A 14,038-nucleotide genomic window follows, 5' to 3' on the forward strand; every position below is an offset into this window, starting at 1 on the left:
TGCAGCAAATGAACCTGCAACGAACATACCATTGACATGGCAGCATGAATTATTAGCAAGTGAAGTCTTGTTGGTTGTCAAACTAGAATGAATCATAAAAAGGTCGTTGGATTAAGCGTCCTTGGAAAAGCATTTTAGATAATGTCCAATACAAGCAAATGCAGGTGGGAAATGCCTGTCAAGACGTGTCTTAACACTTCCTGTCAGCAGCATTTTTCTTTATGAATCGACCGGGTCTGAGTCAGTTTTCCATCTGTAACTACAGAAGGGCAGTTTGAGAAAGATGTCGTAATGTAAAAAGACTTGACTCAATACACACCTCATTTTTTATTCACATCTGGCTGGAAAATTAGAGACGTGTGTTTTCAAGGAATGACTAGTTGATGGTTTGCAATGAAAGGTGTGCGGAGTCAGTTTCACATTCAAATTGTACACTTTAAAAAAACACCAAACAACTTTCTAAAACGTGTGCTTTTACATCACATGCTTCTAAGCCACAAATACAGGAAATACAAATCGGTACATCAGACGGACACATTCAGAGCAGGAGATCTGGGGGATCCTACATGGCACATGGGCTTTCGTTCATGAGGCTTAAAGGAATGTTTCAGACTCAAAACAGCTCCAGATTGATCTGTGACAGCTAAAAAAAAATCAGTAATACATCAACACAAGACTAGGTTAAACATTGCAATAACACTTTACAATAATCAGTTCATTTTTAGGTAATCCATAATGCGCAATACATTTGTTACTGTATTTATTAATATTTTGTTTATGTTAGGTTATTGTTGAATGCTAGTTCCATTAGTTAATATTAGCAGTGTTAATTAAATATTACTATACTAGTATGGTTTTAATGTTTTGAATTAATTTTATTTTTATTATTATTTTGTATTTATTTTTCTAAATTTTTACATTTTTTTATTTATATTTAAATTCTTATTTACTTATATATAATTTTGTTATATATAAATATGTGTGTGTGTCTTGTCAAATTTCAGTGCTTAAAACTTATTTTAGGTAATTGTCAAGAAATTTAAAATTTAAAAAAAAAAAAGTTTAAAATGTAATATTTATATTTTATTACAGTTTTACAGCTCAAATAGCACAAATTTGTAGGAAAAAAAAAAATTAAATAAGTGCGACTTTACACATTCTCTGAGCCATCCTACCTAGACGTCCTTTGTAAGTGCAGTTGTGTACATGTGTGTGTGTTTAGACACGCAGAGCACTGACACACACTGAGGAATGAGCAAATGATGTACTAATCGACAGCATTCTTCAGATGCCGTTCCACAGCTCAACCTGTGCTGAACCGAAACATTCCTTTAAGAACATTGAAGTTCTTACAGTATTCTTTTTTTTTTTTAAGAGCAGAACTAACGTCTGGATTTTCCAGGGTCTTGTATCGGCAGTCTTGCAAAGCTTAACTTCCATCAAGTGCTGTTCTAACAATAATTTGTGCAGGACAAAATATCTACAGTATTAACCAAGCAAACCACTCACTGGTCATGTAATGGTACACAATCAGAGTGCATATATGCACTTCTACAAGCACGGACAGCTCAATAAATAAAAAATTCAATGGGGAAAAAAAAACAGCCACTCAGTCATATTAATATTTACATTATTTTGTTCTTGCAGTGTTTTTAGATTTCAATATTAATGTTCAAATCTATCACTGACGATAAAAAAAAGGTCCAAAAGGTCATGTGATATGGCTAGTTTCTTCACTCTCTCAGAAACTACTGTATGAGATGACATTCACTAAGTATGCACATCTCGTTTGGTTGATTTATTTTCTAATGAACACTGATGCTCTGATAGTTCTGGGGATTTTACGTGTCATTTATTCAGCTATTCATGACCACAGCTTTTCTCAGGAACACATCCCATTCTGAGGCACAAGAGAATCAGGTCCATGTTATCCACATCTGTCCGTAAGGTGCTTCGGTTTCCTTCTACTTTCTGTTGTGCCGGTATGTGGTTTGGTCCTCAATACAGCAGTCGTGTGTCTGTGGTATCAGCATGTGCTCTGTGACGGGACTGACCTGTGGAATCAGCTATTCCAAAAAGACACTTCGTTTGTGGATCGTTCCCGTCCTAGACGTTGAGGTCATCTTGTAAAAATCAAACATTTCTTTCATTGTTTCTTTCACTGGTTTAGAAGTAACGCTCGAGGATTCAAGAGAGCATGACAAGAGCTTTTAAATCGGTAGTGTCAGTGCAAGTCTCTGACGTGTACAAGATCAAATCATATCAGTGAAAGACGACCTGTCCTTGTGTGTTCTTCAGTGGTCTGCGTCCGAACAGCTGGCCATGGCACCGAACACCTCTATTGGCTCTGATGTGTGAGAGGCGGCACTTTCTGATGGGAACCTGCCATGAGAAAATCCCAAAATAACATATCAAATAAAATCAATTGGTGCTATTTAACAGGTTAAATCTAAACCAGAGAGTGTCTTAATATTGGAGAAAGCCTAACGGTAAATTTGGATGACATATGCCTTAATAAACAATCACATTATAGCCTTGACATTATTGGATTTCAATCAGAATTGTGTGACTCTCAATCCCCATTTACAGATATCAAAGGAATGAATGGGAAGTGTTATAAGCTGAATCCCATCTTTCACAAAAATTTTGTGACTTCTCTTATAAAATATTATTTTTCAGTGTAAACTCTAAAAACGATAAGCTGTTTCCTCAAGAAGCCGTTTATTCAGCGTAGTGAAGCCTCTCCTCCATTGACATCCATTAAAGGGGGGGTGAAATGCTCGTTTTCACTCAATCTCCTGTTAATCTTGAGTACCTATAGAGTAGTACTGCATCCTTCATAACTCCAAAAAGTCTTTAGTTTTATTATATTCATAAGAGAAAGATAGTCTGTACCGATTTTTCCCGGAAAAACACGATGGCTTGGAGGCGTGACGTGTGGGCAGAGCTAAAGAATCACGAGCGCGAGTAGGCTTTTGCGTTGAGAGCGTTTGGAAGCTGTGACATTACCTTGAGGAAAAACACATCCAAAACAAACCATGGCTAACAGTCAGATTCAGCCGTTTATTTATGATCCGGAATCAGATCCCGAGGCTGAAACTGAACGAGAGCAGCAGCAGCAACAACTCGCTCCGAGCGGGGCTCGAACCCGGGTCTCCGATGGGAGGTGGACGCACTAACAAGGAGGCAGAGATATTTTAAGCAGTTTTACTCACCGCCGCTGGTTCCGGCAGAAGTGCCTTAGGACCCATATAAGGAAATTCCGCTCCATCTAACGTCACACAGAGCCATACTCGAAAAAAACTTTCCGAAACTTGTGACAAACCGGAAGGCGTATTTTTTGAAACAGAAATACTCCTTCAAACTTAATTTTTGAAACTTTGTCCATGTTTAGCATGGGAATCCAACTCTTTAACAGTGTAAAAAACTCAGTATGCATGAAATATCATTTCACCCCCCCTTTAAAAAAACTGCCTCCGGTCTCCTTTACTGTGTTCCACCAATTTGGAAGGGTTAGCATTAGCCGTTACTTTTTTCAGCTTGCAGGCTTGCCATAAACATATATGCATATCAAACCTAGATGGACTGAGGAATATACCTATTATGAATACACCTAAATTGTTGGTCTGTGGGTCTTGTCCAAAGTAGTTTTCGGTCTCACCTGTTGTGTGTAGGACTGCGACTGTATGAAGGACTGTAAGCCCCAGCGCTCAAGGGACCGTCTGGCAGTTCTCCATCAGTCAGACCCATGGCTAAATTATTCTGCCAGTTTCCCCCTCCACTGGCAGTAGACGACACTAGTGAGGAAGAGAGGTGTGATATGGTCAAGTAACATTAACTTAAATTTCATCACAAGAGAACTTTATCCTTTATTTTGATAACCCACTTTTGATATTCTATTACATTTTATAAGGAACTTTATCTCAACTAACTTTTAGAGTATTAGCAGACTGTTAGGATTAAAAAAAAAGTTGAGGTACTTGTGAAGTTACCTATGGTCAATAAATAAATATATGGAGAACACCTTTGTGGAGCGCTAGTTAGACTCTTACACTTATCTTTGATTTGTAAAATGTCCCGCGACTTACAAAAGAAAACCCACCACTTCAGGTCAACTTTACACCAGGCCATTCTCTGCAGACGTATTTCAATATTGCGAGGGAAAGAGAGATCTGATTGGTTATCCAGATACGTAGGAAAGTAAATTGATGTTGCCAAGTGTAAACACAACGTGTTCTGATTGACTGGTGATCCAATCTGCTTTATTAGATCACAGTGATCGAATGTTAAATGCCAAGTGTAAACACAGCCTTTGTTAGTTGGTTAAGTTGTGTTTGATCAGGATTGGAGCTGAACTTTGCAGGAAGGTAGATCTCCAGGAAAACGATTGGGCACCCCTGCTACACAAGTCTTCAACCCTGCTCCTTGAAGGCCAATATCCTGAAGAGTTTAGCTACAACCATAATCAAACACACTTAAACCAGCTAATCAAGGTCTTCAAGATCACTTAAAAAAAACTTAGCCTATGTGAGCTGAAGAAGGTTGGAAATAAACTTTGCAAGACATTGGCTCTCCAGAAAAAGGGTATAAGACCAGATGTGACTCGATTCCTTCCTTAAGTGCACATCTACAGGATTTCCTGGCCATTTCATTGACTACTTGATGAAAGTTCAATGATAGTACTAGCAATCATAGTACTCCGCGCTTTGATCCCGGGCCCCCCATCAGCTAAGGATGGCCCTGGCTGCATGCTAAGTTATCACTCATTCCCATTGCACAAGGGGTGCAGGACAGGTTACGTGCCAAAGTTTACTAGAATTTCAAATCGCTCTGGCAGTCAACAATAAATCAATATCTAACTCCCTCCTGGTTCATTTCCACTGTGCAATTTACTATAAATCAATTCCTATAGTCCTTTTAAATTTGTTGAATACTGAGTTTGAAAGTAATCGTTTTGGTCTTACCAGGCAAAAATGCCAAAAACGGGGGACAACTGGAACTTTTGGCTTGAGGGTGGTCTGTACCACTCAGGAGTGATAATTCAGCTAAGGGGCCCATAATGAATGGTTTGTACAGCACCCAACAATTGCTTACTGCAGCCCTGCACCAGAAAACTTGAAAACTACATGGTATTAGTGTTGAAGCAGGGCTGGAACAAAACTCCAGGAACTGAATTTGACACCCCTGGGATAGATCGATTGGAGCATTATTTCAGCCAATGAGCCAATGATGAACGGTTTGTACCTGGCCAAACAATTGCTTGAGTCGCTGAGATTGGAAGTAATAGTTTTGATTACACTAAAAGACAAAAATGTCACCTTTTGCCTTGAGGGTGGCAAGGGCTGGCTTGGGAATGATCTAGATTAGTGGTTCTCAAACTCAATTTTGGAGGGCCACAGCTCTGCAGAGATTAGCTCCAACCAGCTACAACTCACACCTGCTTGTATGTTCCTAGTAATCATGAAGACCTTGATTAGCTGGATCAGGGACAGGTTTCTTGATAACGATTGATCTTAATGCTTAGTAGTGAAATTAATAAAAAAGAAAATGAAAACAAGTCTTTTAAGAAGTGTAAAATAAAGCACAAATCAAATCCTTACATTATAATCACATTGCACTTGATTAAAGTTAAAAGTGCAATCTTCTGATTGTCCTGCAGGTGAAGCATAAATCGATCTTCTTACGATGCACGTAGGACTTTACGATTATGCCAGAGCACTCGTAGATCTACAATGATTTTCAAGTGCTACTTAAGTTAATATGCTTTTGGGAAACAGACTGTAATATTAATTTCAGTCGTACGATAGTTTTTACATACCTCTTAGGCTTACGAAGCTTTTGGGAAACGTAGCCCAGGTATGTTTGATTAGGGTTGGAAAAAAAACTGCTCAGAGCTGTAGAGAACACTGATCTAGATCAAACGAGAACATTATTTCAGCCAGAAACCTGGTATTTTTTTCTGTTGAGATGTTGAGATTGGAAGTAGTAGTTAAGGTCATACTAAAACAGGGCCACCAAAAAGGTGTAACAATGCAGCTTTTGACTCGGGGTTGGCCTTGACTGGATTGAGAAGGATCCAGGTCACTTGGGAACACAACTTCAGCCAAGGGGCCCATGATTAATGAATTCTACTGGTCCCAACAGGTGCTTACAGGTGCAGCCCTGCACCAGAACCTGCCATTTTGTTGCCCATATGCTTGATTTTATTGATAGTCTGCAGTGTGTGTTTGAGGAACTGTACTTACCTGAGGAGAACGAGTTGGTTCGGCTGGAGTGGCTGAAGGGTGCGGGCAGTGTCTGGTAACCCAAGCTGTGCTGGGAACCTCGGTCATATTTGTAGGTGTACACCAGCTGATAAGTACCTGGGTCCCTGTGCCCAGCACTGCGATTGTACCATCCCTTTAAATGCTCCGCCACCAAAGCCTTGTACATGTTCTTGGTCAACACTTCATTCAAGGGTCCCTGTCTTCCCCTAGGGGGCCTCACAGTGGCGTATGGGTTTTGTGACAAATTATCCGAGCCCTCTATTCCATAATGCCTATTCCGACTACGACTCTGGTACCCATGTGCTGGGTAAGTGGGGTTGATGTTATAGTGACCCTCTAGTTCGCTCTCATAGACGTACGCTCCATTGGAACAAGGCTCATATTCGAAGCCGGGATACCCAGTCACATAGTACGCGGTGGGGCCATAGTGATTCTGCTGGTAGCCATAACAGCTGGAACTTTGAGGGACTAAGTTGGGCATGCTGCCCGTATTGCCGTAGATCTCCACTTTGCGGTGGAGCCGGTAGTCATGGGACTGAGAGTCCAGCATGCGGCGGGGAGGAGTGGCCGAGCAGGGGAGACTGCAGTCCATGCTGGACATGCTGGTATAGGACGAGCAGTCATCCAGCACCTCAGTGCTGTTGCTTCGGCGGGATGGAGACAGTGGGAAGGCTGACTTGTTTGCACATTGAGAGTGGAGAAGTTGTGACTGGGACTCCAAACTGCCACTGCGGTGCCGGAAACCATGGATGTGACCTTCTGACCTACAGGGCACAATAAATATTTATTTATTCATTTATTTTAGTAAAATAGAATGCACTGAATACATAAACTACTTGCATGACTAAAATTCAAACAAGTATAAACTACTTGTCGCCACCACAATTCTAGGGTGTTGTATGTGGTTGTGAGAGATTTTTTAAGGTGTTTTTTACTGGACCAAGTCAACTCACCTGAGTTGGCTGTTGCTGTAAGCGCTACGGGGCATAACGGGGGTTTGTGGTAAGCTGCGGGGATCCTTTGGCATTCTGGGTAATGTTTTACATGGACTGCTTTGGGCAGAGAACACCTCTCGGGGGATGTAATAATGGTCCGGGCCTTGGACCTGATGATCTAATCTGAATTCAAACAGAGAGAAGAATACCTTTGATGAAAGAGAAATATCCAGTGATGATTTGATGTCACATACCAGAAGGCTAGAAATATAGTATGGGAATTACATTTACTTTTATGGTGTCTTTTTTGAGCTACAACTACTACTACTATTTATTATTATTAAATGTTAAATAATTAATATTAATTACATCATCAAATCTATATAAAATCTTATCACAGTAATGCAATAATGAACATTATTCTTTTCAGACATATTTTCTAAAAATAAAAACAGTGTATAACAACTTTTACCATGACCGATAAATACTTAACAACTGAAATTTATATATTTTTTTACATTTCTATAATATAAAAATAGTTATTTTAATAGTAATAATTTAAACACAATTTTCGAGAGTAACCCAGACAATTTTTTCATGAGATTCAAGCCCAGCGTGTCGTACTATGAGTATCACACCTGTTAAGATCTCTGTCGTGGTGTGTGTCGCTGGATGAGGATCGTCTCTCGGTGTTGTATTCCAGGCCGGATGTTGACAGAGGAGGACTGAGACACGGGGAGCACTGGACCGAGCGGGAACGCGGCCTCTGGCCATCATCTTCAGGAAACACGAATATAGTTTTTGACTGCTATGTTTCCTGCTCTGCCACATTTGATTGCATCTGGTTCAAATAACACTTTATAAATTCATCATTGGTTCTGCATGATAAATGATCTATTATGAGTGTGTTAATGTGCATGACTCAGTGCCTACATTAGGGAACACTGCTGATGGAGAAACACTGGAAGTGAGGTAGTGAGTTGTAATAAATCTTAATTACAAAAGCAGAGAGCTGATAGTGATTTCGTAATCGATGTCATTACCGTCATCTAGAGGAAGACTTTCACACAGGGAGCTGCACTCAGACTGAGCCAGTTCATCTATGGAAGAAAGAGAAATCATGTTATGTTAATGAAACACTACAGAAATTAAATCAAACATCCAATTATTCAGTCACATATATTGTAACGTAATTAATTAAGCCCCATTTTTTTATATAATGAATTACATTAAATAAAAGAAATGCACAGCCTGATAAATGTATATGTACTACATGTAGTCACAATCAGTCACAGTAAAATTGCAGTGATAATTTGTTTTGTATGGGGTTATTTTCTGTTCATGTATTTCTTGCTTTAATTCTTCCTTCAGATGGACATGTGCTGAAAATTGTCTGTATTGACAAGCATTTATGATAAACTACAATATACTTTAATGTACTTAACATCAAAACTTATGTCATGTATTTAATTCGTAACGTCCGTAATAATAAAGTTGCAAATTCGTACATTTAAAATATATTTTCTAATGTTATACCAAATAACAAGCTATAATTAAAATTACTATAATTAAAATAATAAAAAACTAAGTAATTTACGTACTTTACATGCTTTTGTATGTTAGTCAACAACACATCAAAATAAGTTTGCTTCTGTTAAACGCTACAAAATATTATTACATTTAAATAAATGTACTTTTTGTAAAACATAATGACAGTATTATAAAATACACTTTTTAATGCACTACTGTGTATCTCTCTTTAAGTCACTTTAAATGGCCTTTTATTTCATTGATATTATTTTATCTGCACATACGGTTTCTTAAAAATATACTTTTAAAATGTTAATATACTACACTTGAAGCACCTAAAGTGCACATTCAATACAATTACGCACAATTATTTTGACAAGGGATAAAGTATTAAACCTATTCTAAATGAATGATGATGATATGACTAAAGATTCATGAGGATGATGATGATATGACTAAAAACCTTTCTTTTCTTCAGCAAACATCTGTCTGACATACCGGCTATGATCACAGAAGCTCTCTGTGTGGGTTTCTGCCCTTTCTTCAGTCTGTATCGGTTCATTTCGTCTTCGATCTCCTGCAGCTTTTGCATGGCGTCCAGACAGTTCCTCCTTCTCTTTTTCCTCACTAATTTAGAGATGTCAGGCTCAGCAGCGAGCTTCTTGGCCGCCTCCACGATTTTCTGCTGCAATGCAAAGCGGCTCTCAAAATTTCTGAGGTACGGGTCCTAGGAAAGAAAGATTGCCATTCAAAACAATGTTGATTGTATTGTATTCTATTCATCTGTCTGTCGTTACGAGTGAGAAGGGTCATCAATATTTGTGGTTCGTTTTTTCAAAATGCAAAAATATGCTTTTGGCTTTTGCAGTATACTTTTATACGCTTTTTTAGTATACTAAGGCGTAGATTGCCTCAAAGCTAATACAGATGAATTATATCCCATAAAAAACAACCCATCATGATCTCATGGGGTCTTTAAGGCAGCAACATTAAACAAATATATCCCAGGTTTGTTCTCAATCAACATTTGTGGTTTGAAACCACGAATCAATAAACAGAAGGAAGAGGAAGATCAGTCATTCCACATACAGACACACGTGAGCTAAACATGGCATGTTGGCATTCGACCAGCTCAGGACATGTTTAGCAATAGAGCCAAACCCCCAGTGTCTGATATATTATTCAGTCCTCTACTTGGCCACATTGTTGTGTTCCAGTGTTTCACACTAACCTCATTATATGGGAAAAGGTCGTCCAGTTTGAAGGCCGTCCCGACTCTCCTCCGAACATGAGGAGGGGTTTCACCTTTGATGAGGGGATACTCTTTTGGGAGTTTGCCAGTGAGTTTCTGAAAGCAGATAAAACATCCTGTAAATGGGTGAAAGTTACAAAGAACAAGCATGGGTCATAATTCATAAAATAATAAATAATTTGCATAAAGAAAATGAAACCAATTAGGGCCAGTATGATTTTCATTAATGTAACGGGGGGAAATCATTCTCAGTACTGCGAGCATAATGAGAATTTGAGATGAAAAATCATCTCGTAAATGTTTGGGGTCTTCAAGATTTTTTTTTTTTTATGTTAAATTACAATTTAAAATATGGTTTTCTATTGTAATATATTTTGAAATGTCATTTATTCCTGTGTTAGAAACAACAAATTTTTTTTGATCTAAGAAATAGAAAGTAATTTTCTATTCTTTAATGCGTTGAAATAGAAATCTTTAGTAATTATACATGTCTTTACGGTCACTTTTGACCAACTTTATGCATCCCTGCTGAATAAAATTATCAATTTCTTTAAAAATATATACAATCAAACAAATTTTGTCTCAATATAACTATTTTAATACACAGTGTATATATGGTAATTCTGTTATTTATTCGATTTGTTATGTAATAATGTGATCACAACGCATAAAAAAAAAGACAATATATTTGACTTATTTGCTCTTACAGCCTCCCGCAGGCATATTTCCTTCAGCTCTGTCAGTTTTTGGCTAAGTATATCCTGGATCTCGCTCTCTCTCTTTCTCAGCTCCGCAAGTTTCTCTTTTTTCTGGTCGTCGTTCATTTCAGAGTCAGCCGAACCTGTGAAATCAATGCATAAAATAGTGCATGCTTTCTTTATGGCAGGCAATAACAGGAAAAAATATGACGTCAAGACTATTTGAAGTACAATGAACTTCAGTGACATTTCGCAGAGTCTATAATGAAAGAAAAGGTTTGAGAGGGAGCAACACAAATAATAGGACAAGAATCCATCAGAGCAGCAATTCATATTTTCACAAACATGTGAACGGAAATACATTGACTCCTGGATAAACAGAGGCTGACTCAACCATCACATCTCATCCTGAGGATCAGATCAGAGCTCATGTACCTGTTGAAACCAGACTCCCGTTACTGGCCATGATGAGCTGATTCTTCACCCCTGCGCTCAGTTTGTTCATCTTTGATGCTCCGTTCTCGTTCAGGTCAGCGGCAATGTCTCCTAAACTCCTGGCTGTGGTGATTTTAGCCTGTTAATTGATATAAATAGGGTATAGGATTTTAGATTAACCCTATAAAGTCTGCTAGGTAAGGCCTCTCCATGATTGCTGACTTCCTCCTTGAGAATAAAGTACTTATTCTCACTATATCAGCCATAAAAACCTTTTTTGTATTATTTTTTTTTATATAAACAAAAGTATACTGAACTTTTAGACAAGAATGTTCCATTTAATGTTTTTTTTTTTTTTTTTGCTATAATTCCGAAGGGTTAAAAAATGATTTGTTATCTTTCTTTCCTATGGGTTACACAAGCGTTTGTTTACAGTTCCTGATCAAACCCGAAAGCATGACTATTAATGAAACACAAGACAGAAGACCGTGGGTGTCGAGCGACTATTATTAAGAACAGGAGATGTTTCATAATTCTGGAATGGTGTAATGCCTGATGTAACTTTTTGGATTTGGATCTTGTCCATCCATATGAACCCTACTGTTCTCTTATAGATATAAGTATATATGAGCAGCCTGATTGATCAGACCTCATTGGCCGTGTGTATGCTGACTTACCTTGCTCTGTTTCCTGTTCAGATAGAACTGGTGTTGGCTGATGGCCATGACCCAGATGGTTTTGATCAATGAGTGACTGGCATACCAAGTGTGGATCACCAGCCCCGTCTGGCCAAATGTGCGTTTAGTCACTGTTCGTCTGCACACACACACACACACACACACACACACACACACACACACACACACACACACACACACACACACACACACACACACACACACACAATGGTCACTGGAACATATTCAGAGAGGAAACTGGAAAACACTTGAATTCACACTCTGTAAAAATAGCAACCAACACATTGCATACTAAGACAATTGTTTTAACATTTAGTAATGGTTTTTATTGCCTCTTAATAATCAACTTGCATTTATAACACTAAGAAGCATTATAATATTTCCTTGACAAAGGTTTACAAATCTTCAAGGTTTTTATTTTCAACATTTTTTGTTTTTAGTAGCATTATTTAAGGCTTAATGTGTCTTAAACCTTTTAAAGGATTACAATACAAACTAAAATTTGATTCATATACGGTTATAAATATAATGAATATACAATACACAAATTGAAACTGCCATTATTAAAGTTTGGGGTCAGTAAGATTTACTTTTTAATTAATTAATAATTGCATTTAGCAAGGATGCATTAAATTAAATACAAAAAAAAAATAGTTTCAGAAGATTTCTATTTGAAATAAATTTTGATTTTTGGGACTTTTTTACTATTCATCATCTTGAGCAGTAAATCAGTAAATTAGAATGATTTCTGAAGGATCGCTTGACACTGAAGAAAATTCAGCTTTGATCACAGCAATAAATTGCATTTTACAATATATTCAAATAGAGAATTGGTATTTTAAACTGTAATACTATTTCAGAATATAAAAAAAAAGACTTCTTACAAAAAATATAAAAAATCTTACTGGCCCCCAAAATAATATATGATATGTGGTAGAATCCAGCTCATGATCTCTTATTCAAACACTTCCAGACCTCCTCACCTGTGAGGGTCATTGACCTCCACTGCAAACTTCTTCTCTCTGAAGTACAAGTTCTCCAACTGCTTCCACTGGAAGAGCTAAATCAGGAAAAACAACATGTGAGAGAGAGTTTGACGAGCTGATCTCTAGAGCTCACATTGAGTGACTACACCTCGCTGCTCAATGACTCCGTACACAACAATCCTCAAATCAGATCGCCTTATGATTATTAATAATACATTCATATTCAAGCTGATTCATTCATATTGAGTGTGCATTCACCGTCATACAAATTTTTTGGGTTTGCATGACTTTTATGGTTTTTGAAAGAAGTCTTTTTCTGCTCAACAAGGCTGCATTTATTTGATTAAAAATGGAGTAAAAACTGTAAATGATTTATGGATATATTTTAAAATGTAATATATTCCTGTGATCAAAGCAGACTTTTTTCATCATTACTCCAGTCTTCAGTTTAATATTCCTTTGGAAACTGTTTTTCAGGATTAATAGATGAATATTAAGTATTATTAGCACTTTTTAAAAACAGAAACCATTACAGAGTAAAAGTCTTTACTGTCACGTTTGATCAAATGCATCCTTGCTGAATAAAAAATTATACATTTCTTAAAAAAAAACAAGTAACCCAACATTGTTATGGTCATTCTACCATTAAAAGTAGTACGTATAAGGTTGCTGAAGAAAAAAAAAATATATATATAACCCATATAAAATACAGTATAAACACTTTCTCAATAATTTTATTTTTTACACCATCACAACATTTCAGCGGAGGCGTCTGCAGGTTACCAACGAGAACAAACTCTCTCAAGACTTCCCATGTGAAAGTGAATTATGCAGCTTTTAGAGCCTCTTACCGGTGGTTCAGAAGGTTAAATGATGTTAATCAAATCCTGAGCTTCTTCATTATGTTAGCGTCTACTCTGCTGAAGCCGTCTTTACTCGCGGTTCCTGACTTGTCTCATCAGGTTTCCTGCAGGAGCTCAGGCACGCAGTGTTGGCCCAGCCTTGCTGCTCATGACATCAGTCAGATACCAGAGCAGCTCCTCACAGGACTCGTGCATCGCAGCTAAAGCCCAGGGTGGATCACTCTCACTCAGGCTGGGTCACTGCTCCACCCGTTCTAACCTAGCCAGACTTACCTAAACCAGTTGTTCAGCTCACAATCCCAAGTGTCTGATGTGTTATATAATATAATTATAATTCTGTGTATTATCAGTGCTGTAATCTGTTTACAATGATTG

At 37.7% G+C, this 14,038-nt stretch overlaps 1 protein-coding gene across 2 annotated transcripts in view; it reads right to left on the reverse strand.

Moving 5' to 3' along the window:
* Positions 1–308: 308 nt before the first annotated feature.
* The window catches only part of LOC128012067 (FERM domain-containing protein 4B), a 52,477-nt gene continuing 38,747 nt past the window's right edge, over positions 309–14,038 (reverse strand). For both annotated transcript variants that reach the window (XM_052594995.1, XM_052594996.1), the window contains exons 12-23: positions 12,798–12,874; positions 11,794–11,932; positions 11,117–11,255; positions 10,691–10,824; positions 9,963–10,079; positions 9,230–9,458; positions 8,245–8,301; positions 7,840–7,978; positions 7,220–7,384; positions 6,246–7,030; positions 3,662–3,797; positions 309–2,382 (exon numbers count right to left, since the gene is read on the reverse strand). In XM_052594995.1, the coding sequence (XP_052450955.1) occupies positions 2,295–2,382; positions 3,662–3,797; positions 6,246–7,030; positions 7,220–7,384; positions 7,840–7,978; positions 8,245–8,301; positions 9,230–9,458; positions 9,963–10,079; positions 10,691–10,824; positions 11,117–11,255; positions 11,794–11,932; positions 12,798–12,874 (2,205 nt within the window). In that variant the 3' untranslated portion in view covers positions 309–2,294. The remainder of the gene's footprint in view (positions 2,383–3,661; positions 3,798–6,245; positions 7,031–7,219; positions 7,385–7,839; positions 7,979–8,244; positions 8,302–9,229; positions 9,459–9,962; positions 10,080–10,690; positions 10,825–11,116; positions 11,256–11,793; positions 11,933–12,797; positions 12,875–14,038) is intronic.

The sequence above is a fragment of the Carassius gibelio genome, chromosome B23 (assembly GCF_023724105.1).
Source record: "Carassius gibelio isolate Cgi1373 ecotype wild population from Czech Republic chromosome B23, carGib1.2-hapl.c, whole genome shotgun sequence".
NCBI lineage: Eukaryota > Metazoa > Chordata > Actinopteri > Cypriniformes > Cyprinidae > Carassius > Carassius gibelio.